Source organism: Microtus oregoni, unplaced genomic scaffold (assembly GCF_018167655.1).
Source record: "Microtus oregoni isolate MIOR12 unplaced genomic scaffold, Mior012 000017F_ref0000208, whole genome shotgun sequence".
In the NCBI taxonomy this organism is placed as follows: domain Eukaryota; kingdom Metazoa; phylum Chordata; class Mammalia; order Rodentia; family Cricetidae; genus Microtus; species Microtus oregoni.
This window is the reverse complement of record NW_024543076.1, coordinates 27,710,005-27,733,261: the sequence shown is the minus strand read 5'-3', so window position 1 is coordinate 27,733,261 and position 23,257 is coordinate 27,710,005. Positions and strand designations below refer to the sequence as shown.

Here is a 23,257-nt window from a genome sequence, read left to right as displayed (position 1 = left end):
GAGTAAAGCAGAAAAACCACACAATCAAATTAATAGATGTAAGAAACAAGATCTGACAAAATCCCACACTGATTCATAATAAAATGTCTTGACAAAATAGGAATAGAAGGAAATCTCTTCATCATAGGTTTTCAAGCTAAAACAACAGCAAACACCCCACAGCTGGCATTACACTTAACAGTGAGAAACCTGAAGATCAGAACAACTCTTTTTCACATTGTGCTAAAAGTCTTACATAATGCAATAAGATAAAAAGAAAGAAAATTGGCCCCAAAGAAAGTCATGTATTAGAACCCAGAGTAAAGGCTGAAACAATGCATTTGCAAATTAAATTCTTATTTTATTTCTAAAGTTGAAGTGAGAAATGGCATTTGGCCTAATTCTCCCCCACTTAGACAGGGTTTCTCAGTAGCTATGAAACCAGTCCTGGAACTCACTCTGTAGACCTGTAGACCAGGCTGGCCTTGAATTTACAGAGATCCGCCTGCCTCTGCCTCCCGAGTGCTGGGATTAAAGGCATGCGCCACCACCACCTGGCTTTTTTTTCTCCTTCTAATTTTTATCTCTTAGGCCCTGTGCAGTGCCATCTCGTCTGTTAAATGACTCCTTGGTAGTGGTAAGGTGAGGTTAAATAGGAAGAATAATCTGAGAAAGGGTTGTTTACCTGACTGAAGCTGTTCGAGTTTGTCTTTCTTATGTGATGTCAGGTCTCCTATGAAGCAGACCCCACCCTTAGCTAGCAGAGCACTGCCGGCTTGAATGCTCACTGCTCCAGTTCCATATTTATTTCTAGACACAGTAGGAAAAACTTCAGTAGAGACAGGGTGACGTATACCACGGGAGACAAGATTCATGCTATAATTCAAAAGTCTAGGGAAAAACAAATTATCCACTGATGATAATTAAGAACTGATTTTCAGAACTCATTACATGTCAGAAGCATTGTTTAAATTTAACTCAATACAATGTCTATCATTACATATATGAAAGCTGGTATTTTATTTGAACAATTTACGGTGTAGAGAGACTTAGAGAAATAACTTACAATGGAATAATTCTAAGATAACTTCTTAGGATGCCTAGAGGGGAGAATTATGCCTCTTAGAAAGGGATCAGAGAAAGCTATAGGAAGGCAATATTTGAACTGGATTGTCATTTTATAGATTATTTTCTTTATATACTGCAGATTTGTCCCTTAGGTTTGTCAGTGTCCTATCTTGACTTTTCCTGCCATTTCTGTACCATGACAACTCCTGCTACATCTTTTTCTGTTTTTAATATTACTGTTAACTGCTTCAATACCTTCAACTCTGAAATACAAATTCTGAGAAAGGAATGTTAGTGTTATGGTGAATCTGGGACATCCTCCAAGCACTCATGTGTTGGGGTTGGTTAGATTATGGGCTGGGGTGAAGTGCATGGCTCCTGGTGGCTTTTACCTCATCAGTGGATTCACCTCCATAGATCCACAGTATGATAGTAGATTTAGGAGGTGGGGCCTCTTAAGTAAATGGGTCTCTATGGGCATTCCCTGAAAAAATAGACCATGTCTTGGGCCCCTCCCTATCTCTCTTCCTCTAGTTCCTGTCTGCCGAAAGCTGAGCTGTTTTCTCTGCCATCACCTAGTGCCTCACCATCGGTCCACAGCATGGAACATGTAAATGATAGCCTAACATTGTAAGCAAAAAAAAAAATCTTTTGTCTTTTGAGAATTGGTTTTCTTGTGTACTTACCACAGCAGTGAAAAGCCTGTCTAATGTGGCTTCTTTAAAATCCTTACCACAAAAACTGTAGCTTTTTGACACAACCATCTATGATGACCAGACACAGACATGCAATGCGAAAAGACCCAGGTAGTGTTCCTAGATGTAGACAGGCAGATGCCGGAGCATGTGTTCAGAGGATGCAGCATCATAAGGCTCTAAACATTAGGCGGGGTATGTAACAGAGGACTTGAACACTTCTAACTGAAATGAGCAATGGTTCTAAGCTGTGGATCATATTTAAATCACATTGGGAGTTTTTTTTTATTTTAAAACATTTTAATGCCCATTTCTACTCTTCAACTACTTAAAATAGGATTTTTAGAGGTGGTATACAGCTTTTTTTTTTCTTGGCTTTTTGAGATAGGGTTTCTCTGTTTAACAGCCCTAGCTGTCCTGGAACTAGCTCTTGTAGAGCAGGCTGGTCTCGAACTCAAAGAGATCTGCCTGCCTCTGCCTCCCGAGTGCTGGGATTAAAGGCTTGGGCCACCATTACCTTGCAAATATCTTATATATTTTGAGACAAGGTCTTAATATTTTGCCTTGCCTGACTTCAAGACTGGATAATCAGGACTGTGTACTACTGGCTTAAGTATAACACACAAAAAAATGTAACAGAAAATAAAGTTCAAATAGATTTACACTTAGTTTGACAAACATGGTAATAGAATCATTAAATAAAGAAAGGAAAGTCTTCTAACTAATGAAACTGCATGGGAAAAACATCAATTTTCACTACACTCTACACCACGTACAAACATTAACTCAAGGGCCAGTCGGACAGTTTGGTGGGTAAAGACACTTGCCTGGCAACTTGAGTTCAATCTCTGGAACACATGCTAAGGTGCAAGGAGATAACACCACAGAGTCGCCCTCTGACCCACATGCCCTCTGACCCCCCACTGTGTACTCTGTGGGATGTGCACTCCTCCCACAACATGAACACATTATAGAGAAGAGACCTGACAAAAGGCCAAAATATTATACTTCTAAAAGGAAAACAAGAAATTTTCACGACCTTCAGGTAGGCAAAAATTTTCCTAATTGGAACCCAGAAAACATGAAACCTAAGAGAAAATAAATTGGGCTTCCTCAAAGTTGAAGTGTCTGCCCATCACAGACATGTTTCAGGAAACCCATAAATAGCAAGCTCTTGGAGAAAAAATCTCAGTCTGCTCATGGGACAGAAGTGCATCTAAACAACTTACCTAAAAAGTGAGAAAGCACAAACACGACATGCATGTGCTCAGCAAACACATGAAGAACAACTTAACTCAGTAGACGTTAGAAAAATGCTGGTTGGAGTCCTGAGTACCATTTCACTTGTGCTGCCAGGGCTCATATAGAAAAGACCAACAACACCAAATATTGGTAAGGATAGACACAAAGAGAATCCTTACATTGTTGGTGGAAATGTAAAATGGCCAAAGCAATTTTGAAAACCATTTGGTGGTTTGTTATAGAATTAAATGTGCATCAACCTTACATCCCAGCAATGCTATTCCAGGTCTTTATCCAAGAAAATGAAACACTCCACAAAATTACACAAAAATTGTTACAGCAGGGATGGGCATGCAGCTCAATGGTAGAGGGCTTGTCTACTACACACCAAGCCCTGGGGTTGATTCCTATCACCAAAAAAAGTTAAAATAGTCAGATGTTTATTTATAATAGTCACACATGCACAACCCGTCATCAGGAGAAGAATAAAAACATTGCATATACTCATATTAATGGACTTCTCAATAAAAATGACAAACTACTGACTCATACAAGCAAATCAATCCTAAAAACACATTGAACAAGATGACTGTACTCAGAAGAGAACACTTGTTAATGTCAACTCAAGAAGAAGAAAATTAGACAGGAGTGGTGGTGCATCCTTTTAATCCCATCACTTGGGAGGCAGAGACAGGTGGACCTATGAGTTTGAGGCCAGCCTGGACTACAGAGTGAGAGTTCCAGGACAGCCAGGACTATACAGAGAAACTCTGTCTTGGAAAAGAAAAAAGAAAAGAAAAGAAAAGAAAAGAAAGGAGCAGGAAAATTATCTTATGGTATTAAGAAATGGAAGAAAGACTGAAATAAATTATCAGAGCAATATATAGGGAACCTGTGTCACTGAATGGAATGTGTCAGAAAAATAAGAAAATGGCTGCTGAATCCTAGATGGAAGATTATTTGAAGATAAAAGTGAAATCCTGAGTTAAAGAGTGTTGTGCAAGGAAGCCTGGGGACGCATCTGTAAAGGTCTGACTGGGGAAATGGTTGGAATTTTGAGGTTAGGTTCTTAAAATATTAAAACCAAATATTTTAGTTCTAAATGCATGTTTTAAAAGTTTTGAACTTTCTTAATAACTATTTAAACATTTTAGTATTCGGATGAATTCTAAATAATCATAGTAATATCAGTAGAAAGAATTTACACAAATCTGAGAGTAATATATAATTTGAGAGCTTCCTGGCACACATCTTACCTATCTACAAGCAGAGTGTCAGTGGTTATAATTAAAATATCCAGGCAGTCTTGTGGGTCCCTGTTGCCATCGCTTGTCTGTACTAGACTCATCAGCAAACAGAGTTTGAGCAAATTGTAAGTCCCAGGAGGAATGATCTGTGATGCAAAGACATTGGCAAGTACTGCCGTGAATTTCCAACATGAAGCAGAAGTCAAGGACAGGAGACACCTAAAGTTGTCACTAATTCCTGAAGGAACTGAAAGAAAATAAAAATGACAGATATTTGATTCCATTTGTCAAAAATAATATCAAAATACAGTTCTTCTAATGTACTATACTCAAATTTTATTATGTTGTGATTGGTGGTCGTGCTTGTCCATCATTTTGTATCTCAGTCCTCGCATGCACCCACACGAATGGTTGTGAACTAGGGCAAATCATTCCTTCTCCCTTGACAGCGTTTCTCCTGCCCACAGACACTGGGTTATATTCTCTTTGAAAACACTGTGCTATGTTACACTGTAACGTTCTCAGATTTCTCCACCCTGATCCTATCCAGCTCCTAAGGATGGTAAACGACAGAGAAGCTCGGTATGGCTGTCCCTGCTCTCTGCCTGGGCTGCTCTCACAGTAGAGACCTCCTCTAATCATACATGCCATGGACAGGAAGGCCTGCTAACTCTTGTCACACACCAGTGCTTAAATCTGTAGACACAGGAAATCACTTTCTACCTACATTTCAGTTTTGTTCTGAAAATGATCACCAAATTATTGATTTATGCTGCTTTCTTCAAGAGTTTCTTTTGTTTAAGAATTCTCTCCAAGATAAGCTGAAGTATCTAGAATTCAGTTGCCTTTAAATTCAAGTTGGGCTTCTATTACTGCAGATTCTTAACTTCCCACTCTATTCAAATTTAACGAGCCTTTGAGACACGAAGCAAGTGAAAAGGTAGGGCTGCTCTCCATTTGTAGTTAGGTAATGCTAAATCATGCTGGAGCTGTTCAGGGACACTGGTTGCTAGGAAGGTGATATTTGAGTCCCCTTGCCTATATCTGTTCTCTTCCAGGACTCAGGAAAGAAAAAGACAGTGCTTACTGATCTCTTCCTCAGACCACAGCAGTTACTTTGAACTTACTGAACAAATGAATCTCTTAACTCTTGGCAACCTGAAAGAGTTTCTGCTTCTTACTACGTGTACCCCAGGTTGACCAAGAACTCATTGATGTGGGATGTCCTGTATATGTATTGCTTTTTTTTTTTTTTTTTTTTTTTTTTTTTGGTTTTTCGAGACAGGGTTTCTCTGTGGCTTTGGAGCCTGTTCTGGAACTAGCTCTTGTAGACCAGGCTGGTCTCGAACTCACAGAGATCCGCCTGCCTCTGCCTCCCGAGTGCTGGGATTAAAGGCGTGCGCCACCATCGCCCGGCTTTTATGTATTGCTTTTATTGGTTGATGAATAAAGCTGTTTTAGCCAATGTTTAAGCTTAATAGAGTAAAGCCAGCCAGTCGCTGAGGAAACAAGACATGTAGAAAATGAGGGAACGCCACAGCCACATGGCAATACATAGACTAATAAAAATGAGTTAATTTAAGATGTAAGAGCTAGCTAGGAATATGCCTAAGCCATCAGCCGAACAGTGTTGTAATTAATAGAGTTTCTGTGTGATTACTTGGGTCTGGGCAGAGAGGAAACAAATGCACAGTCTCCGTTTACAACTCATGATCCTCCTGCTTCTGCCACCAAGCACTAGATTTGTATACACTACCATGCTCAGAAAAATGTCAGAGACAGTTTTCTCACTGTTAACTTACAAAAAGTCCATGTAAGATTTAGTTCAAGAAAGGTCCTCAATTCCATCAAGATTGTAATTACATTATTTCCTTCCTTAATGACACTCGGATGCAGGGTTGTTCCACTGGATAGTTTTGTGTCTTTTATTTGGAGGTAGAGCCCTGCTATATGACTCCAGCTGAGCGGCATCTCATTATGCAGCTCAGGCTGGTCTAAGCTTGTGTTCAGCCTCTCAAGTGCTGGGGTTACATGTGTGCGTATCCCCACACTTGGCTTAGTGGCCACCTGTCTGACCACCTACCATATAAATTAGGAGGAGACAGCCTGATGTTGTTTTACTGTGTTTCTACTGCTTAGGAAAAAGCCTAGCACAAAAGTAAGCAACACTGTTGAATTCATGGACTTTAACGTGTATGTTAACATATATGCTTCAGCTTACCTTTTGCTGTGTAAGGAGTGATACTGTTTGCTTCTACACAGAGAGCAGTTTGTGAAGTTTTGATACAGACTGGAATTCCAATAATTTTATATTCATTTCCTATTTTCATTTTATTCACTAGTTCATCTGTGATTATTAAACACAAAAGAAATAGCATTTACTAAATGAAAATTGCATATCATTGTATGGCTCACATATCTGGGAACAGTGACCATTCAGTAGCCCAGTTAGTAGTGAAGCATTTACTTTTGTTCAGTATGGTATCCATATGCAATGGACCAACAATGGAAACCAAGGCCATTTTATTGCTGATGTATGTTAACATTTATAAGTTATATGAATTAACTTCAAGAGGCATGTGATACAGAAACTAGGTTAATTAAATATTCACCTACAATGTAGTCAAGAGGAAAAATTACCATTCTGTATAAGATAAAACATCTTTTGGTTAAATGCTAAAGAATGTAAAAAGCTGGGCACGGCAGCACAGAAGGCCTGCCGTGCACTTTATTGGGCTGAGCACACCTGTAACCTCAGTGCTAAGTGGTCTAGTGGGGAGGCAGGCAATTCCTGGAGCTCAGGGGCCAGGCTAGCGCACTGGATGAGCACCGCATTCTGTGAGAGACCCTGTTTCAAGAACAGTGTGGAGAGAGAGAGAGATCTGTAGGATCTACAGTACTGACATGTACATGGCCACAGGAACAAGTACATATACTAAAAATACCACACACACACACACACACACACACACACACACACACACGCCCTTTCTCTCCCTTACCTCCCCCCTCACACCTGAACACAAGCACTGAACATCTCAAGCTAACTAAACAATGAAAAAACACAACAAAGGATGCGGAATTACTAGAGTCATCTCTCTAAACAAATATTTTTAATTTCTCAATTTTTAGCTCAATGAAAAAGGTAAAGCTCCATTTTTGTCCCAGCTCTAGCTTCTTCCCTTGGTGCCTGATCCTGTGAGTGATGTCCTGCTCCATGGCAGACACTTAGCTCCTTGCACTTATTCATCAGTTCTCAGTAAATAGTCATACGTAAATGTCATTCTCATCTTTAACAAATATTTACTATGTGCAGCAAAATCCCAAATCTCTTCTTTTATGATGTTCATATCTTAATACATTTCTTTTGAGGTGGGGTCTCACTGTGTAGATCTGGCTGGCCTGGAACTTGCTGTGTAGATTAGGCTGGCCTTGAACTCACGAGTAACCCTGAGCGATGGGATTAAAAGCACACACTGCCACACCTGGCTCCATATTCTAATATGAACACAAAGTACACACTTATAGAACAGTGTGGTATCATTACTATAAAGAGGCCACGACCCTGCAACTTGGTAACTCCTGATAAAGACTACTGGAGTGGGTGCTGACAGCTGCCGTGGGAGTAATCCACAGGTGATAACTAGTACTCAACAGGCCAACCTACCAGACAAGTGACTCTCTGTAGGCAGCCCCACTAGGGAAGTCTGTGGGGCACTGGCTGTGGAAACTGACTGCTCCTGTCTGTAATCTCTCTCATGTGCCACTTCATTCCTTCCCTAAGAACTGCTATGGGTGTTTTCCCACTGTGTGTGTTTATCTCATGTATGTGTTCCATCTATTGGGCACATATAGCTGGGAATGGTCAGGCAGGTGATTTCTGCTTTATCTGTATTACTCTGGTGAATAGAAATAACACTATGATATTTTTCATTATTCAGATTGACATAGGAAAGCAATAGTTTTCTTGGTCACAAAGACAGCTAATTTTAGACTTCAGAACAAATTCCAAGCAGACTGGTTGCTCTGGGAGATGAATATCTATGGTTGCCCCTAGAGAAAAATTTATGAGGTCATTTTCCCAGGTGTTTGCTAATTCAAGGTCAGAGGTTGAAGCGACTTTAGTAGCCATAACTTTCTCAGCAACTGACTTTTGTCACACAGTCCCAGCCTCAGTTTGTGTTACAAGCTCAAGGTTCAGTCAACTGTTTGCTTTCTGTCTGAGAACTCTCACCATTTAGGCTACGTGCATGGAGATGTATGCATGTAAAGAGAGACACGTAGCTGTATGTAAAGAATGTAGCTGTGTGGAGACAGAGATTCTCAGAGAGGATTATTTAAGATGAAGTAAAAGAGAAAGTTACCATCAGAAAGTATGTTATTCCTTATTTACCCATCAGCTAGAAAAGTCTAGCCCTCACCACATTTGTGGATTTTTTTTTTCATACCCTGGTGCTGACTGGAGTGGGGCTGTCTCTGACTCTTTTCTTTCTCTTGTGACCCTTTTCCTCCTATTGGGTTACCTTGTCCAGCCTTGATATTAGGGTTTGTGCCAATTTTTTTTCCATTTTTTTTTATTGAGAAAAGGAGAAAAAAACAAGTTTCCACCTCCTCCCAGCCTCCCATTTCCCTTCCCCTCCTCCCACCCTTCTCCCCCTCCTCCCACCACCTCCCCCCACTCCTCTCCCCCTCCCTCTCCAGTCCAAAGAGCAGTCAGGGTTCCCTGCCCTGTGGTAAGTCCTAGGTCCTCCCCTCTCCGTCCATTCCTAGGAAGGTGAACATCCAAACTGGCTAGGCTCCCACAAAGCCAGCACATTACGTAGGTTCAAAACCCCGTGCCATTGTCCTTGGCTTCTCATCAGCCCTCATTGTTCGCCATGCTCAGAGAGTCCAGTTTTATCCCATGCTTTTTCAGTCACAGTCCAGCTGGCCAATTTTTATTGTAACTTGTTATGCTGTGTTTGGTTGATATCCCTGGGAGGCCTGCTCTTTTATGAAGGAAAACATAGGAGGAGTGGAACTGGGGGGGCGGGTAGGGGAAATTAGGGAACTGGGAGGAGTTTAGGTAGGGGAGGCTGCAGTCAGAATGTAATGTATGAAATAAGAATAAATAAAAGAAAAAAGTGACTTTCCATTCTTGAACTGTCAATATGATTATATGTGAGCATAAACAATATTCCATATTTTATAGCAAATTGTTGTGAATTCAAACAGAATTTTACATACCTCTTAGGAAAATACTAAGTGACTGAAACCTAAATGGCTGTTTTTTACAATCTCCTTGAAAAGCATGAAGCGCTTTTGTGGTAATGATTTCAACTATCTGTTTATCTTAAGGTAAAGAACAAAAACATTGTTAGTAGAATACATATTCAGTTTTAAGTTTCCTATTAAAATACAAGAGACTGTTTTGAAAATTATCACAAAATGGTAATTTTTTTTTTACCACCAAGTACTCTAAATTTTCTGTCTTCTTGAAGTGAAGATGAGCACAGACTGCACAAAAAGTCATTTCTTACTGTTGCAGATTCGGTAGCACCAGGCACATGGACTCTTATATACTGAAATCCTGAAAGAAAACAGTGGTGAGCTAAACTGCTCTCAGATTTAGCTATTTTCAATCATTTAAATTACCAGTTAATGTTTATTGCATGCTTTACTTATTTATTTGGATAGGTTGTCACCATGTAGCCCTGGTGAGATATGAACCCCGTCTCAGCCTCCCAAGTGCTAGCAACATGGCTGTTTCTTTCCAAGCACTGTGCTAAGGCACTAGTAACATGGGCATTTAAACACACAATTTCTGTGTGTGGCTGGGAAACATAATTTCAGTATATGGCATCATTTGCCGAGTTCAGAGTGGAGAGAGGAAGCATCCAACTCAACCAGCTGTGAGGGTCAGTGGGAAAGAAGTCTCACAGAAAAAAAGGCTGACTAGGTTAGACTTCAAACACAGGAACTGCATGAGCAAACAGTTCTCATTCGCTCTTCCAGGATAATGTAACACTGACTAAACTGTGGAGTGCAGGAAAAGACTGCTTCAAGATTATGCACAGTAAACATAAAAGCGGTAAGAGACACCAAAATATCTCTGTTTATTTCACTTTGATTAGTCACCAACGTAAATATGGTTTGGTAGGAAACAGTTTGGCTTCTCATTTCCCATTGAACACAGACCTTTGGAAAGAGGGCAGACTTCATCTGAGCAGAGGAATCTTGCACCTTGTGTGTACTTGGTTACAGTTGTCATTGCAATCACAATTCCTTGCATCATATAAAATCTCTGAGATGTATAACTAAGTGGAAATTCACAAAGGTCAAGACTATAACTTGGCAGGGCTGGTAAGTGTGTTAACTTCAGCACAATACTGATCTGATAAGAACAAAAAAAGGCTATTAATAAAACTTGTGATCCAATTTGACTTGCCTTATCATATAGTAAGAATAGTATGCAGTTTGTTATTGTTGTTATGTACCAAATATTAAACCAGATAAAACATGAAGTTTAAAACACAAATCCTATAGCATATTAGTTAAAAGTATTACAACGAACTATTTTTCCTGTAAAAGTAATCATTCTCTGGATATGTATACTAAAAACAATGTGAGCCCACTATCACTGGGAACTTTAGTGCCCACACTGTGATCTCAAAGTATTAATTCTCACTTAAGGAATCAGAGCTCTTCAGTAGGAAATTAGTGATTCCAAGTCAGGGACAGAAAATACAGGAGATGGCACTGGGGCATCTTCTTTAAATTTTTTAACAAATTGTACTTACTGTACACACACACACACACACACACACACACACACACGCCACAGCACACATATGGAGGTCAGAAGACAATCTGGGGACCAGTTTTCTCCTTCTACCACGTGTGTCCTAGGTATTGAATTCAGGTAGTCACTCGGGGACAAGTGCTTTTACTTGCAGACAGACTAAAGAGTCCATCAATTCCTCTTGTTGAGAAAAAGAAGAGAAATATTGGTCAGTATTACAGTTACTACCTGCTTTCAAGTCATTACTCTTGAAAACTTTAAAAAGGAAAATAACCAAATATTTATCCTCCCTTTTCCAAACAAATTCTATTTCATGTAACCAAATAAATAATGGTAAATAATAATTTATTTTCATTTTCATTTTTTTTCAGCACTAGAGACTAAAATTGCCCATGCTAAGCAAATGCTGTCTTACCCAGCTACATCCCCAGGCCAGACAGTTTCTTTTATAGAATAATTTGAGATAATAAATTCAGAAAGGGTAGGAAAATTAGAAAAATAAAACAAATACAACTGCTAACAAAATAATAGGTTCCAGTATTCAAAAACCATCAGGTGAAAGTTGATAAGAAGTTTTATAGCGGTGGGATCATAACAGTAACATCTGAACCACTGATCAACTGTGACATCACTAAGATTGGTATCCATTTGGTGTAGGAGGTCCTTCTGTTTGCATGTTACTTTCATTGGTTAATGAATAAAGAAACTGCCTTGGCCTAGCTGAAAGGGCAGAACTTAGGTAGGCGGGGAAGACAGAACTGAATGCTGGGAGGAAGAAAGGCAGAGTCAGGAGAGAGAAGCCATGGATCCTCCACCTGAGATGGATGCTGGTTAGAATCTTTCCCAGTAAGCCACTGCCACATGGCGATATAAAGATTAATAGAAATGGGTTAAATCAAGATGTAAGAATTAGCCAATAAGAAACTAGAGCTAATGGGCCAAGCAGTATTTTAATGAATACAATTTCTGTGTGGTTATTTCGGGGCTAAGCTAGCAGGACGGCTGGGATAAACAATTCCTTGAAACATCCATTATGTTCTTAAGATATGGAATACATAGCACCATGTAATATGTTGTTAAAATGAGTTGAATCTAGACCTAAGCCTCAGAGTCATGTCTTATTTTTTATATATATATATATATATATATATATATATATATATATATATACATACACACACACTGGGAAATAACATAAAGTATCATAAGAAAGTAATTAAACAGATCCAGATTAATAATATTTTATAGGATAATTAACCAGCTTCTTTTAAAAAGTCAGTGTTACAAAAGGAAGCACCAGGCTGAAGAAGGCTCAGAAAGCTGTACAGAAGAAACCCCTGCAATGTGCGAGCCTTGTTTAGATATTGATTTGTCTTTCTTTTCAGGGTCGGGGGATCCAGGCCTTGTGGGCTCAAAACCATACCAAAACAACAACAACAACAAACTCTTCAGATAAAAATTGGAAAAATTAAAATATGGACTAGATATTAGATGGTATCAAGAAAGGTGGTTACATAAGAAAGCAACAGGTTCTAGAAGCTGACACTGAAGCATGCTTGGGTGAGATACAGGACATCTGGGGTGTGCTTTAAAATAGTCCAGATAAAAACAGGTGACCTGATGGAGGAGGGTCATCTTTCTATCTGTTGATTTCATTGGTTAAGCAATAAAGAAACTGCTTGGCCCTCATAGGTTAAAACATAGGTGGGTGGAGTAAACAGAACAGAATGCTGGGAGAAAGAAGCTGAGTCAAGGAGTCGCCATGATTCTCCCACTCCAGGCAGACGCAGGTTAAGATCATTCCTGGGAAGCCAGCTCGTGGGCTACATACATTATTAGAAATGGGCTAGTCCAGGTGCAAGAGTTAGTCGAGAAAAGGCTAGATATAATGGGCCAAGTGGTGTTTAAAAGAATACAGTTTCCGTGTAATTATTTCGGGGCATAAGCTAGAGCTAGCCATGTGGGCGGCCGGTGCCAGGGACGCAGCCCCGCTGCCCTTATTTCAACAGTGACCACATACACTGTATCACTGAGTCTGAAGGACAGGTACGTGGAGGTCCATTGTATTAACTTCTTTACTTCTGGCTACTTTTGAAATGGTTATAAAAATGTTTACTCTTAAAAGTGATAGGTTAGGGGCTGGAGAGATGGCTCAGTGGTTAAGAGCATTGCCTGCCCTTCCAAAGGTCCTGAGTTCAATTCCCAGCAACCACATGGTGGCTCATAACCATCTGTTATGAGGTCTGGTGCCCTCTTCTGGCCTGCAGAGATACACACAGACAGAATATGTATACATAATAATTAAATAAATAAATATTTTTTAAAAAAAGTGATAGGTTATATGGGAAAGATGAAGCATACTAAGATATTTGTGGTTAATGTTGGCTGTCAACTTGGATTCAGTAGCATCTAGGGATTAACAGAGTACACTGGTATTATTAGGAGATGATTAACCATGGGAAGCCACCTACCCTGAACATGGGTGGGTAGTCATGGGAAGACCTGTCTTGAATGTGGGTAGCACTGAAACAATTCTTCCTCCTTCTCATAGTTCTGTCAGATATGGTGATACAGCAATGAACGTCAAATGCACAGACCTGTGGGATGGCTCAGCAGCAAGAGAGAGCTCTTACTGCGCAAACTGATAGCCTGACCTTATCTCCATCCCCTGAGCCCACATGGTAGAAGAGCAAACCTGAATAGCTCCCCAGTGTTCTCTGACCCACAGACACCAATGATGGGATAAGCATGAGCATAAAATGACAAATAAATGTAAAAAAAATAGAAAATCTGACACAGAAAACTGCATATTGAACTTTGGAAAATGTATCCTATTTTAAAATATTTATTTATTTATATTTTATGTCTGAGTGTTCTGCAGGCCAGAAGAGGGCATCAGATCCCATTATAGATGGCTGTGAGCCATTATGTGATCGCTGGGAACTGAACTCAGGACCTTTGAAAGAGCAGCCAGTGCTCTTAACTGCTGAGGAGCCATTTCCAGCCCCAGAAATGTGAAATAAATGTGTGAAAACATTAATTTATATGTTATTTTGAAATCTGCACCCGATTTTCCAAAACTTCAAGTTAATTAAAACTTACTTGAGTTTCAGTCTGTAACTGTCCAATTAAGGAGAGAGTCTTGACAGCAACGAAGCAGACCTATGATTTCAAATGAGCAAACAAGTTACCAAAATTTCCATTGGATGTGGGAATTATTTCTTCCTTAACTTACTGATTGAAAAACTTGAGCAGCTTTTAAGGGATGGTGTAAAATGTGATTTCCAAGTTCAGCATCCAATTCGACAACATCAGAGGGGTTTACTAAAACATTGAACCGATAAACAGCATAACTTTGTTTTGAATCTGTGAAGACATAAATGTGAAAGTCAGGACAGATATGTGTGGGAACTTGTCGGAGGCTCTTGTCAGCCACCTTTGCTGACGTACCATCGTAGGACTTGCAGTCATCCAGAAACTTTTGAAGGCCCCCACTTCTGTCAAGATAGACAAGGGCTGCCTCTTTCATTTGTAGATTTGCCATTGTCTCCTCGTTGATATTCCTCTGTTATTAGCGAGTTAACCACAGCTGGAAGGGATTACAAGTGATGAAGCCCATATAAAGAATGAGGAAACCTAGAAACAAAGTAAAGCTTACTTTTGAAGACCTCTATAAAACTCACAAATTCTTAAAACTTAAAGTTGAGAATACAACTAGGTAAACCTTCCGGCTCTAAATCCTTCCACTTGAAGGAGAAACAAAACCTTTCAACTAAACCCAGACCCCACAGAAGCAAGCAGGTACCACTATGTACCAATGAGTCATACTTCCATCCTCAAACAACAGTTTAATAAATATTTAGTTATGACCACAAACTTAACAGGATACTCCAATGTCTTTCTAGCTCAAGCACTCCAAAAAAATGAAAATTGAAACAAATAATTTTAGATGATGATCATCCCATGTAAGCGCAGCTGAAGGATGAATGGGGTACAAATTGTGTCATAAATTCATTTTGGGGTGACCCATTGGGTGAAGAAGCTTGCTGCCAAGTCTGAGGAGTGAGTCTGATCCCTGGGACCCGAGGGAGCTATAAACAACTTGAGCAGAAAACACTGGTTAGAAACAAGATATGCCAACAGTCCCTGTGATGTTTAGGAGGTTTATTAGGAATGATATCATTAAGATTGGCACATGCCTCCAAAGAATCCAACTTAGAGAAGTAAGAAATAATGACTAATCCATGTATAGAATCATTATCAACTTGTTGATACCTACTATTTATTGGCTAACCCACTTTCCCCAGGCACCAGGAATACACAATGTCAGACCTATCCCTTCTAAGCCTACAGCAAGTATAGCAGCTATGCAAACAACCATGCAATAACTTGTAATAGAAGTATGACCGTGCCAATGACCACAGAACACAGTAAGGGAAATACTTCACAAAATCTGGCCATCCTCATGTATGGGCCATGGTTGATGAGAGCGGGCTAACAGAAAAGCTGTGCACTCTACTTTGAAGGGATAAAGCGAGTTTCTCTGAGACCCTAAATACAAACTGCTGTCCTGGAGAGTTTGCCTAGCACACACAAAGCTGGGTTCAATCCTAGCACCATCAAAACAAACAAAGAAACAAAGTTGGCTTTCAGTAGGAATTACTAAAATGGGTAGAGTTTTCAAAAGATACTGGCGGACATCCCATTTGAGTCATTGAATTCACCCACTTAGTACCTGAAGTTCAGAATACTTTCGAAATTTTGGAAACTAGCTTCTTCCTGTTGTCTATTTGGAGACTACCTTGAAACAGCAAACAGGCAATAATCAATTTTCAACTAGTGTTGTATTTCTAAGAGATGGATGCACCAGTCTAGGATATATAGAACAAAACGGGTTGGAGGAGATGAATTCTAGAATTTTATTTGTTTGTTTGTTTAGTTTTTTGAGACAGTGTTTCTCTGTGTAGCCCTGGCTGTCCTGGAACTCACTCTGTAGACCAGGGTAGCCTCGAACTCACAGAGATCCACCTGCCTCTGCCTCCTGAGTGAATGCTGGGATAAAGGCATCCACCACTACTGCCCAGAGAGTTCTAGAATTTTAAAGACTGTTCTGGACCTCATGACCAACCTGTACAACAGAGAGGAAACTATTAAATCGAGGCCAGGTCATGGCTGCACATTCAGGAGGCTGGACAGACAGTTAAAAGCTAGTTTCGGTAGCCTCAGGCTATGTAGGAGCTCTTGGGTAACTGAGTTGCTTAGCAAAACCCTGATTTGAAATCAACAGTTGCAATGCCCAAGGCCAGGTTCCATCCCAGCACCTCCAAATAAGAGAGTTTTCGCAGGGCAGGGGTGGCGCACACCTTTAATCCTAGCACTCGGGAGGCAGAGGCAGGCGGATCTCTGTGAGTTCGAGGCCAGCCTGGTCTACAAGAGCTAGTGCCAGGACAGGCTCCAGAGCTTCAGAGAAACCCTGTCTCAAAAAAAAAAAAAAAAAAAAAACCAAGGGAGTTTTCAAGCAGCAGTCAGCCAGGTAGGAATCGGGGCGATGAGAAATTGGATCTGGCGTTGAGGGGCTTCATAAGATGGACACAGAGCTCAACTGTCATCTGAGAAGTCTTGCTAGGAACAGTGGCGCTCGCCTTTATCCCAGCCCTCCGCCAGCAGTGGGGCCGGTCAATCCCTGAGTTCAAGGCCAACCTGGTCTACAGAGTGAGTTCCAGGACGGCCAGTGCTATCCAGAGAAAAACAAAACACAAACAACTCACACTCGTGTCTTGGGAATGGACACATTTACAAGTAGGGAATTATGAGGAGGAAAGGACACAGAGCGGGGCGACGGGGACAAGTCTTCCCTCCTGTCAGGGCTGAGGAGACCAAGGCTCACACACCGCGAGAGTACAGGCTCGCGGGTCGTGCAGGCCCTCAGGAGACCCGGTCCCGAGAGCCCGGCCACTCCGGCCACCTCTGGAACGTGACCCACCTGAGCCTCAGGACCGGCTGCAGCGCGCGGTCTGCAGCGGGTCTCCTGCGCACGCGCGCTCCCCCCCACCGACCGTTGGCGGGGGCGGAGTCTGCCGGGACCTCCGCCCCCCGTCACCAGGGCAACCAGTCCCACCCGCACCACTTCCGTGCAGCGCTGCTGCTTTAGTTAATAATACAAGGACGTTTGATATCTGTGTTAAAAAACAAAAGAGCAAATTCTGCCGGTGGGGATGCGAAATAGCATTGTAAACTTTGGAAACACTGAGGTAGACTCTCACAGGGCCAATTCCAAGAGAACGGAAAACATGCGTCCACAGAAACGCTTGCACGTGGAAGCTCAAGCTATAGCTCCTAACTGTCCTGACGGGAACGCTTTAGTGTCAAACAGCCGTGGTATAGCAACGCACGACAACACAACAGTCTTCAGATTAAAAAGAGAAGTGCTCGCACCATATGGATGGCTCTTGAGTGCACTGTGCAAGCTGAAAGACACAAATGTCACGTGTTGTATGATCCAGGATAGGCAAACATGTACTTGAATTTATGATTACCTAAGACTTGGAAAGGGAGCGGAAGAGAAAGTGACGGATACTGGGTAGGGGATTTTTTTTCTCCCTAAAATTGTGATAAAATACACAATAACAGAATGCACCATTTTAGCCATTCTTGAGTGGAAGCTGACTGGTATTAAGTTCGCACTGTCGCAAAACTATGACACTATTTCCAGGTCTTTTTTCATCTTTCCCAAACTCCGTACACATTTAGCTTTTTCCCAAGTGCCTGTCAAGAACCTTGTTCTGGCTTCTTGAAACTGGCTACTCCAGAGCTCAAAAATGGAATCATACAGCCTTTGTTGTCTTGGGCGTTTTTGCATAGGCAAGCTTTGAACTCACAATTTTGCCTCAGCTTCCAAGTGCAGGCCTATAGATATATTTCACTATATCCAGCTAATAGTGCATTCCTAAACAGAATGAGAATTAAAGGTCAATAAAAGTTTTTACCAAACAACAAAACCACTGAAAATGGTCATGGCTCGAGTGTACTACTTGGCATAGCAAACCTCCTTCCTCTTCCGGGAAAAGGTTTCACTCAGGAGGAAATAAATAACTAAATAACGTATGTGTAATATTAAGTTGGGGGCGTCACCCCAGCCCTCTAACACCCTTATATTCAAGAAGTCTGGATGATTGGAAGCCCCTGGCCTGGGAGTTGCCCTGTTCCGGACTCCAACTCCCAGCCTGCCAAGCGCTGACCTCTCCCCCAGGGAGGGTCAGGACCACTCCCACAGCCAGAAAAAGGGACTTTGTAGTTTCAGGTTTGTTTTGGGCTCCCCTTCCCGTCATGCTGTCTTGGTCCACACGAGAGGGCTGCATTTATTAAACATGGGCATTTTAATTCGGTCTAATCTGGTTTGATTGGAGTTCTCTGTGGAGAGGCTTTTATTAAGATTAAACTAACCAGTATGTCCCACATACTCACATCATGTGCCAGTGAGAGACCCCCAGTGCTGGGGAGACTCTCACTCAGGTCTCGGGAACACGACCCCCCAGTAACTCATGAGAGACCGTCCTTGCTGCAATCACACGAGGCTTTAATGATGAGATGAGACGGGAACCAGTGCACTGGGGCCGAGACTCATAACCCACGCAGGGGGAGAGTTCGACCCCGAGTGATCACCGTGGAACCGATTTTTAAGGGAAGAAACCACAGCCCAGTGATCCAGAATTGGCAGGGTGTGTGTCACAGAAAATTCCGAAAATACCAGTGAAGGCAACCCCCTGCCTCTCAGGACCACTCTCAAGGTCATAATCAGCTAGTTCTTAAAACACCTTAAGATGACAATCACAAGGGGGAAACTCCCTGTTTCTCAAGATTATTCTCAAGATTACAATCGAACTTTATCTTCAGCTAGTTCCTGAAACAGTCACTCAACTGGCTAATCCTAGATTTTTGACCCTTCTCTTCCTGCTTGCATTTTTGGCTATTTTCTTCCTGCTGGTGGGGCGGGAGGGGCGGGGGGGGGGGGGGGGGGGGGGGGGGGGGGGGACCGGACCTGGATTTATCCAGGTCTTTCACCAGCACACTTTGTTTTGCTAACTTGATGGTTGTGAACATGACAATACAGACACCTATTTAGACACACTGATTCCAAATTTTGGGGACAACTTCCTTCCTTTGTTGTTTTTTGAGATAGGGTTTCTCTGTAGCTTTGGGGTCTGTCCTGGAAGTAGCTCTTATAGACCAGGCTGGCCTCGAACTTATAGAGATCTGCCTGCCTCTGCCTCTAAGTGCGCTGGGATAAAGGGCGTGCACCACCACCACCTGACCAGTTTTCCTTTTTTAATATAAGTAAAAAGCAAAGCAATGGAAGTCACAACGACCATAATACTGGTGGTATAAGACTATTGTTGTTGGTTCACATGGATGATGCAGAGATCTTATCCACAACTGTTTCAAATCACCAGTATGAAGAACAACACAGCAAAAAGGGCAAATAATATTTTTACATCATTTTGTGTTCTTATGGCCCCCTGGAAGGGCCTGTATACTGACTAATCTTGATTGTTAAATTGATGGGATTTGGAGTCATCAGGGAAACATGAGTCCGGGTGGATCTGTGAGAACTGAAGAGAAAAGAGCCACCCTGAGTATGGGTGGCAATGCCTTGTGGACTGACGAAAGGAAAAAGCATGGGAGATAGCACCACATCTCTTTTTGAGTCCTGAAGACCCAGTGGAACCAACTGCTTCCCACCACAGCTATACCATGTATGTCTGCTTCACCAGGGCAGAGTGTTCTAGGTTTTTAATTTTTGTTTGTTTGTTTGTTTTTTTGAGACAGAGTTTCTCTGTGTATCCCTGACTGTCCTTGAATTCACTCTGTAGACCAAGCTTGCCTTGAACTCAACAGAGATTTGTTTGCTTTTGCCTCTTGAGTGCTAGGAAAGGTGAACACCTTCCAACACTTGCAAACTCATTCTTTTTTTTAAAAAATATTTATTTATTTATTTGTTTATTTATTATATTATGTGTATAGCATTCCTTCCACATGTGCCTGCAAGCCAGAAGGGGGTGCCAGGTCTCATTATAGATGGCTGTAAGCCACCATGTGGTTGCTGGGAATTGAACTCAGGACCTCTGGAAGAGCAGTCAGTGCTCTTAACCTCTGAGCCATCTCTCCAGTCCCTGCAAACTCATTCTTAAACTGCTTTTGTTTGCTATTGTGTCACAGCAATGATAAAACTAACACAGCCTGGGATTCTTCTAGTCACCTACCCAACACACACTGACAACACCACGTCTCTACTCACTGAACACACACACACACCCAAGAATACACACTGGCAACTACCACGTCTGTATTTACTGAGCACACACTGACAACACCACGTCTCTACTCACTGAACACACACACACACCCAAGAATACACACTGGCAACTACCACGTCTGTATTTACTGAGCACACACTGACAACACCACGTCTCTACTCACTGAACACACACACACACCCAAGAATACACACTGGCAACTACCACGTCTGTATTTACTGAGCACACACTGACAACACCACGTCTCTACTCACTGAACACACACACACACCCAAGAATACACACTGGCAACTACCACGTCTGTATTTACTGAGCACACACTGACAACACCACGTCTCTACTCACTGAACACACACACACACCCAAGAATACACACTGGCAACTACCACGTCTGTATTTACTGAGCACACACTGACAACACCACGTCTCTACTCACTGAACACACACACACACCCAAGAATACACACTGGCAACTACCACGTCTGTATTTACTGAGCACACACTGACAACACCACGTCTCTACTCACTGAACACACACACACACCCAAGAATACACACTGGCAACTACCACGTCTGTATTTACTGAGCACACACTGACAACACCACGTCTCTACTCACTGAACACACACACACACCCAAGAATACACACTGGCAACTACCACGTCTGTATTTACTGAGCACACACTGACAACACCACGTCTCTACTCACTGAACACACACACACACCCAAGAATACACACTGGCAACTACCACGTCTGTATTCACTGAGCACACACTGACAACACCACGTCTCTACTCACTGAACACACACACACACCCAAGAATACACACTGGCAACTACCACGTCTGTATTTACTGAGCACACACTGACAACACCACGTCTCTACTCACTGAACACACACACACACCCAAGAATACACACTGGCAACTACCACGTCTGTATTCACTGAGCACACACTGACAACACCACGTCTCTATTCACTGAGCACACACTGACAACACCACGTCTCTACTCACTGAACACACACTGACAATGACCGTGTCCATACTCTCACCGCCAGTTTTGAATGTGGGGTAGATGTGTGCTGTAATTGTAGTTAGTGAGACCTCAAGGAATGAAGTCTGATGTAAGCTTCTGAAGTAGGGAAATTAAACATCGTTTCCCTTCTTGGATTAGGTATTCTCATATCTGAATGCAACTTCTCAGAATGTTACAGGCATCTCAGATCACAAAATGAATTAATCAGAAGATGAAGGTGGGAGGAGAGAAAAGAATCTAGGTGATGGACCTACAGGACCAACAGAGGCTATGGTGGAACTTTGAGGGAACTACCAGGGACGGACTTCCAAGTCTCCTTCCCCACATGCCAGCACCCCAGGGACACAGATTGCAGAGGCCAATGACTTCTGCTTGTCATTCCCAACCCCCTGCATCATGTGGATCTGGTAGAGCCAGAGGGATATGAGAACTTTTCAACTTGACATAACAGCGTAACCAATTCATTCCATAAGTACGTTTTTGTATCTTCTATATTTTGATTTCCACTTTTGCACAGTCGTATCACGGTGACTCTTTTTTGTGAATCACTCCAGTTTTGCACAGAAGAATCACAGTGGCTCTGTTGTTGTCAATCACTCCAGTTTTGCCCAGAAGAATCACCATGGCTCTTCTGTTGTGTACCACTCAGCTGCTCTAGGATTGCTGCTGCTTCTCCACCCAGTGTACTTTAAGGTGCTCCTTACTACGGTCTTCAGCCACATAAGCTCCCCCTCTTGTAGCTATGTCTTTTCTTCTTTCTCTCCTCTTTACCCATTCCCTTTTTTACTTAATCATGACTTTCCACAGATTTAACAATGTCTAAAATTTGTGGACCTTAACAAGTATCCCTTTTCCCTCCCCAGCTAATTTACCCATCTGGACTTTTTCTTCTTCAAATTAAACATTTAATCTTTGTCCTTACCCATCCCACTTCTCTTTCACTCTTATTAACTAACGTCTGAGTCTACTCCATACCATCCTTGTTGTTTATCCTCCAAGTTCCTACAGTCAGGGGCAGTGCTGTTTACTGACTAGCAGGGCATTGCACAGTGGGAATAAACAGCGGTCATGACTGCTCTCCCAGTCAATATCCTACTCAGGGAATAATACAGAGCTTATATCACGTACTTTGAGCACCAAGTTTAAGGAATTATGTAGGGATAAGTCCCGCCCCTTGGGGGGGCGTGTTCGCCTTGGGCTAATGTTTGCCTATAAATTTGGTGAGCATGCTCCCAGCCGTCCCTTCTGCTTTCCTGGTCTCCGCAGGAACGGTGGTTCTGTAAGTCTATTTCGCCATTAAAGCTGTATATATATATTTTTACAATCTGTCTGCATTCGTTTAACGCTGTTACAGAATTATTTTTTGAACTCAATTCTACCATATTTCATTTCTACCTGATCATCAACCTGGGGACAAGGCTCAGAAGTTAAGAGTGTTTATTGCTCTTGCAGAGAACACAGGCTTGGTTTGTAGCATTCATGATGAATCCCAACCCTTATCTAGCCTCTGCAGGCCACTGCACTATGTGAGGCACATATAGTCACTTAGTCTTGCACACATGTACATAAAGCTTATGGCATCTAGTGAGACCGAGTTAGATGAAATCCCAGAGAAAGCAAATACAATTATATTCTGTGAGACATGATCTCTTATCCTGTCACTTGTACTATTTTTAATAAAATGCCGATTGATCAGTAGCCAGGCAGGAAGTATAGGTGTGGTGACCAGGCAGGAAGTAGAGGCGGGACAATGAGAACAGGAGAATTCTGGGAAGAGGAAATAGTCTGCAGTTGTGACCTAGCTTCAGAGGAAGTAAGATGTGACTGCCTCGCCAAAAAAGTACCAAGCCACGTGGCTAACATAGACAAGAATTATGGGCTAATATTAGTTA

The 23,257-nt window shown here is 41.8% G+C and overlaps 1 protein-coding gene across 1 annotated transcript in view; it reads right to left on the bottom strand.

The window, feature by feature from the left end:
• Mcmdc2 (minichromosome maintenance domain containing 2) overlaps nt 1-14,556 on the bottom strand; it is a 31,522-nt gene extending 16,966 nt beyond the window's left edge. Inside the window, exons 1-9 of the mRNA XM_041667807.1 lie at nt 14,463-14,556; nt 14,248-14,378; nt 14,115-14,174; nt 10,409-10,604; nt 9,678-9,800; nt 9,458-9,562; nt 6,453-6,578; nt 4,241-4,478; nt 665-870 (exon numbers count right to left, since the gene is read on the bottom strand). Coding sequence (XP_041523741.1) covers nt 665-870; nt 4,241-4,478; nt 6,453-6,578; nt 9,458-9,562; nt 9,678-9,800; nt 10,409-10,604; nt 14,115-14,174; nt 14,248-14,378; nt 14,463-14,556 — 1,279 coding nt within the window. The remainder of the gene's footprint in view (nt 1-664; nt 871-4,240; nt 4,479-6,452; nt 6,579-9,457; nt 9,563-9,677; nt 9,801-10,408; nt 10,605-14,114; nt 14,175-14,247; nt 14,379-14,462) is intronic.
• Between the last annotated feature and the right edge of the window lie 8,701 nt (nt 14,557-23,257).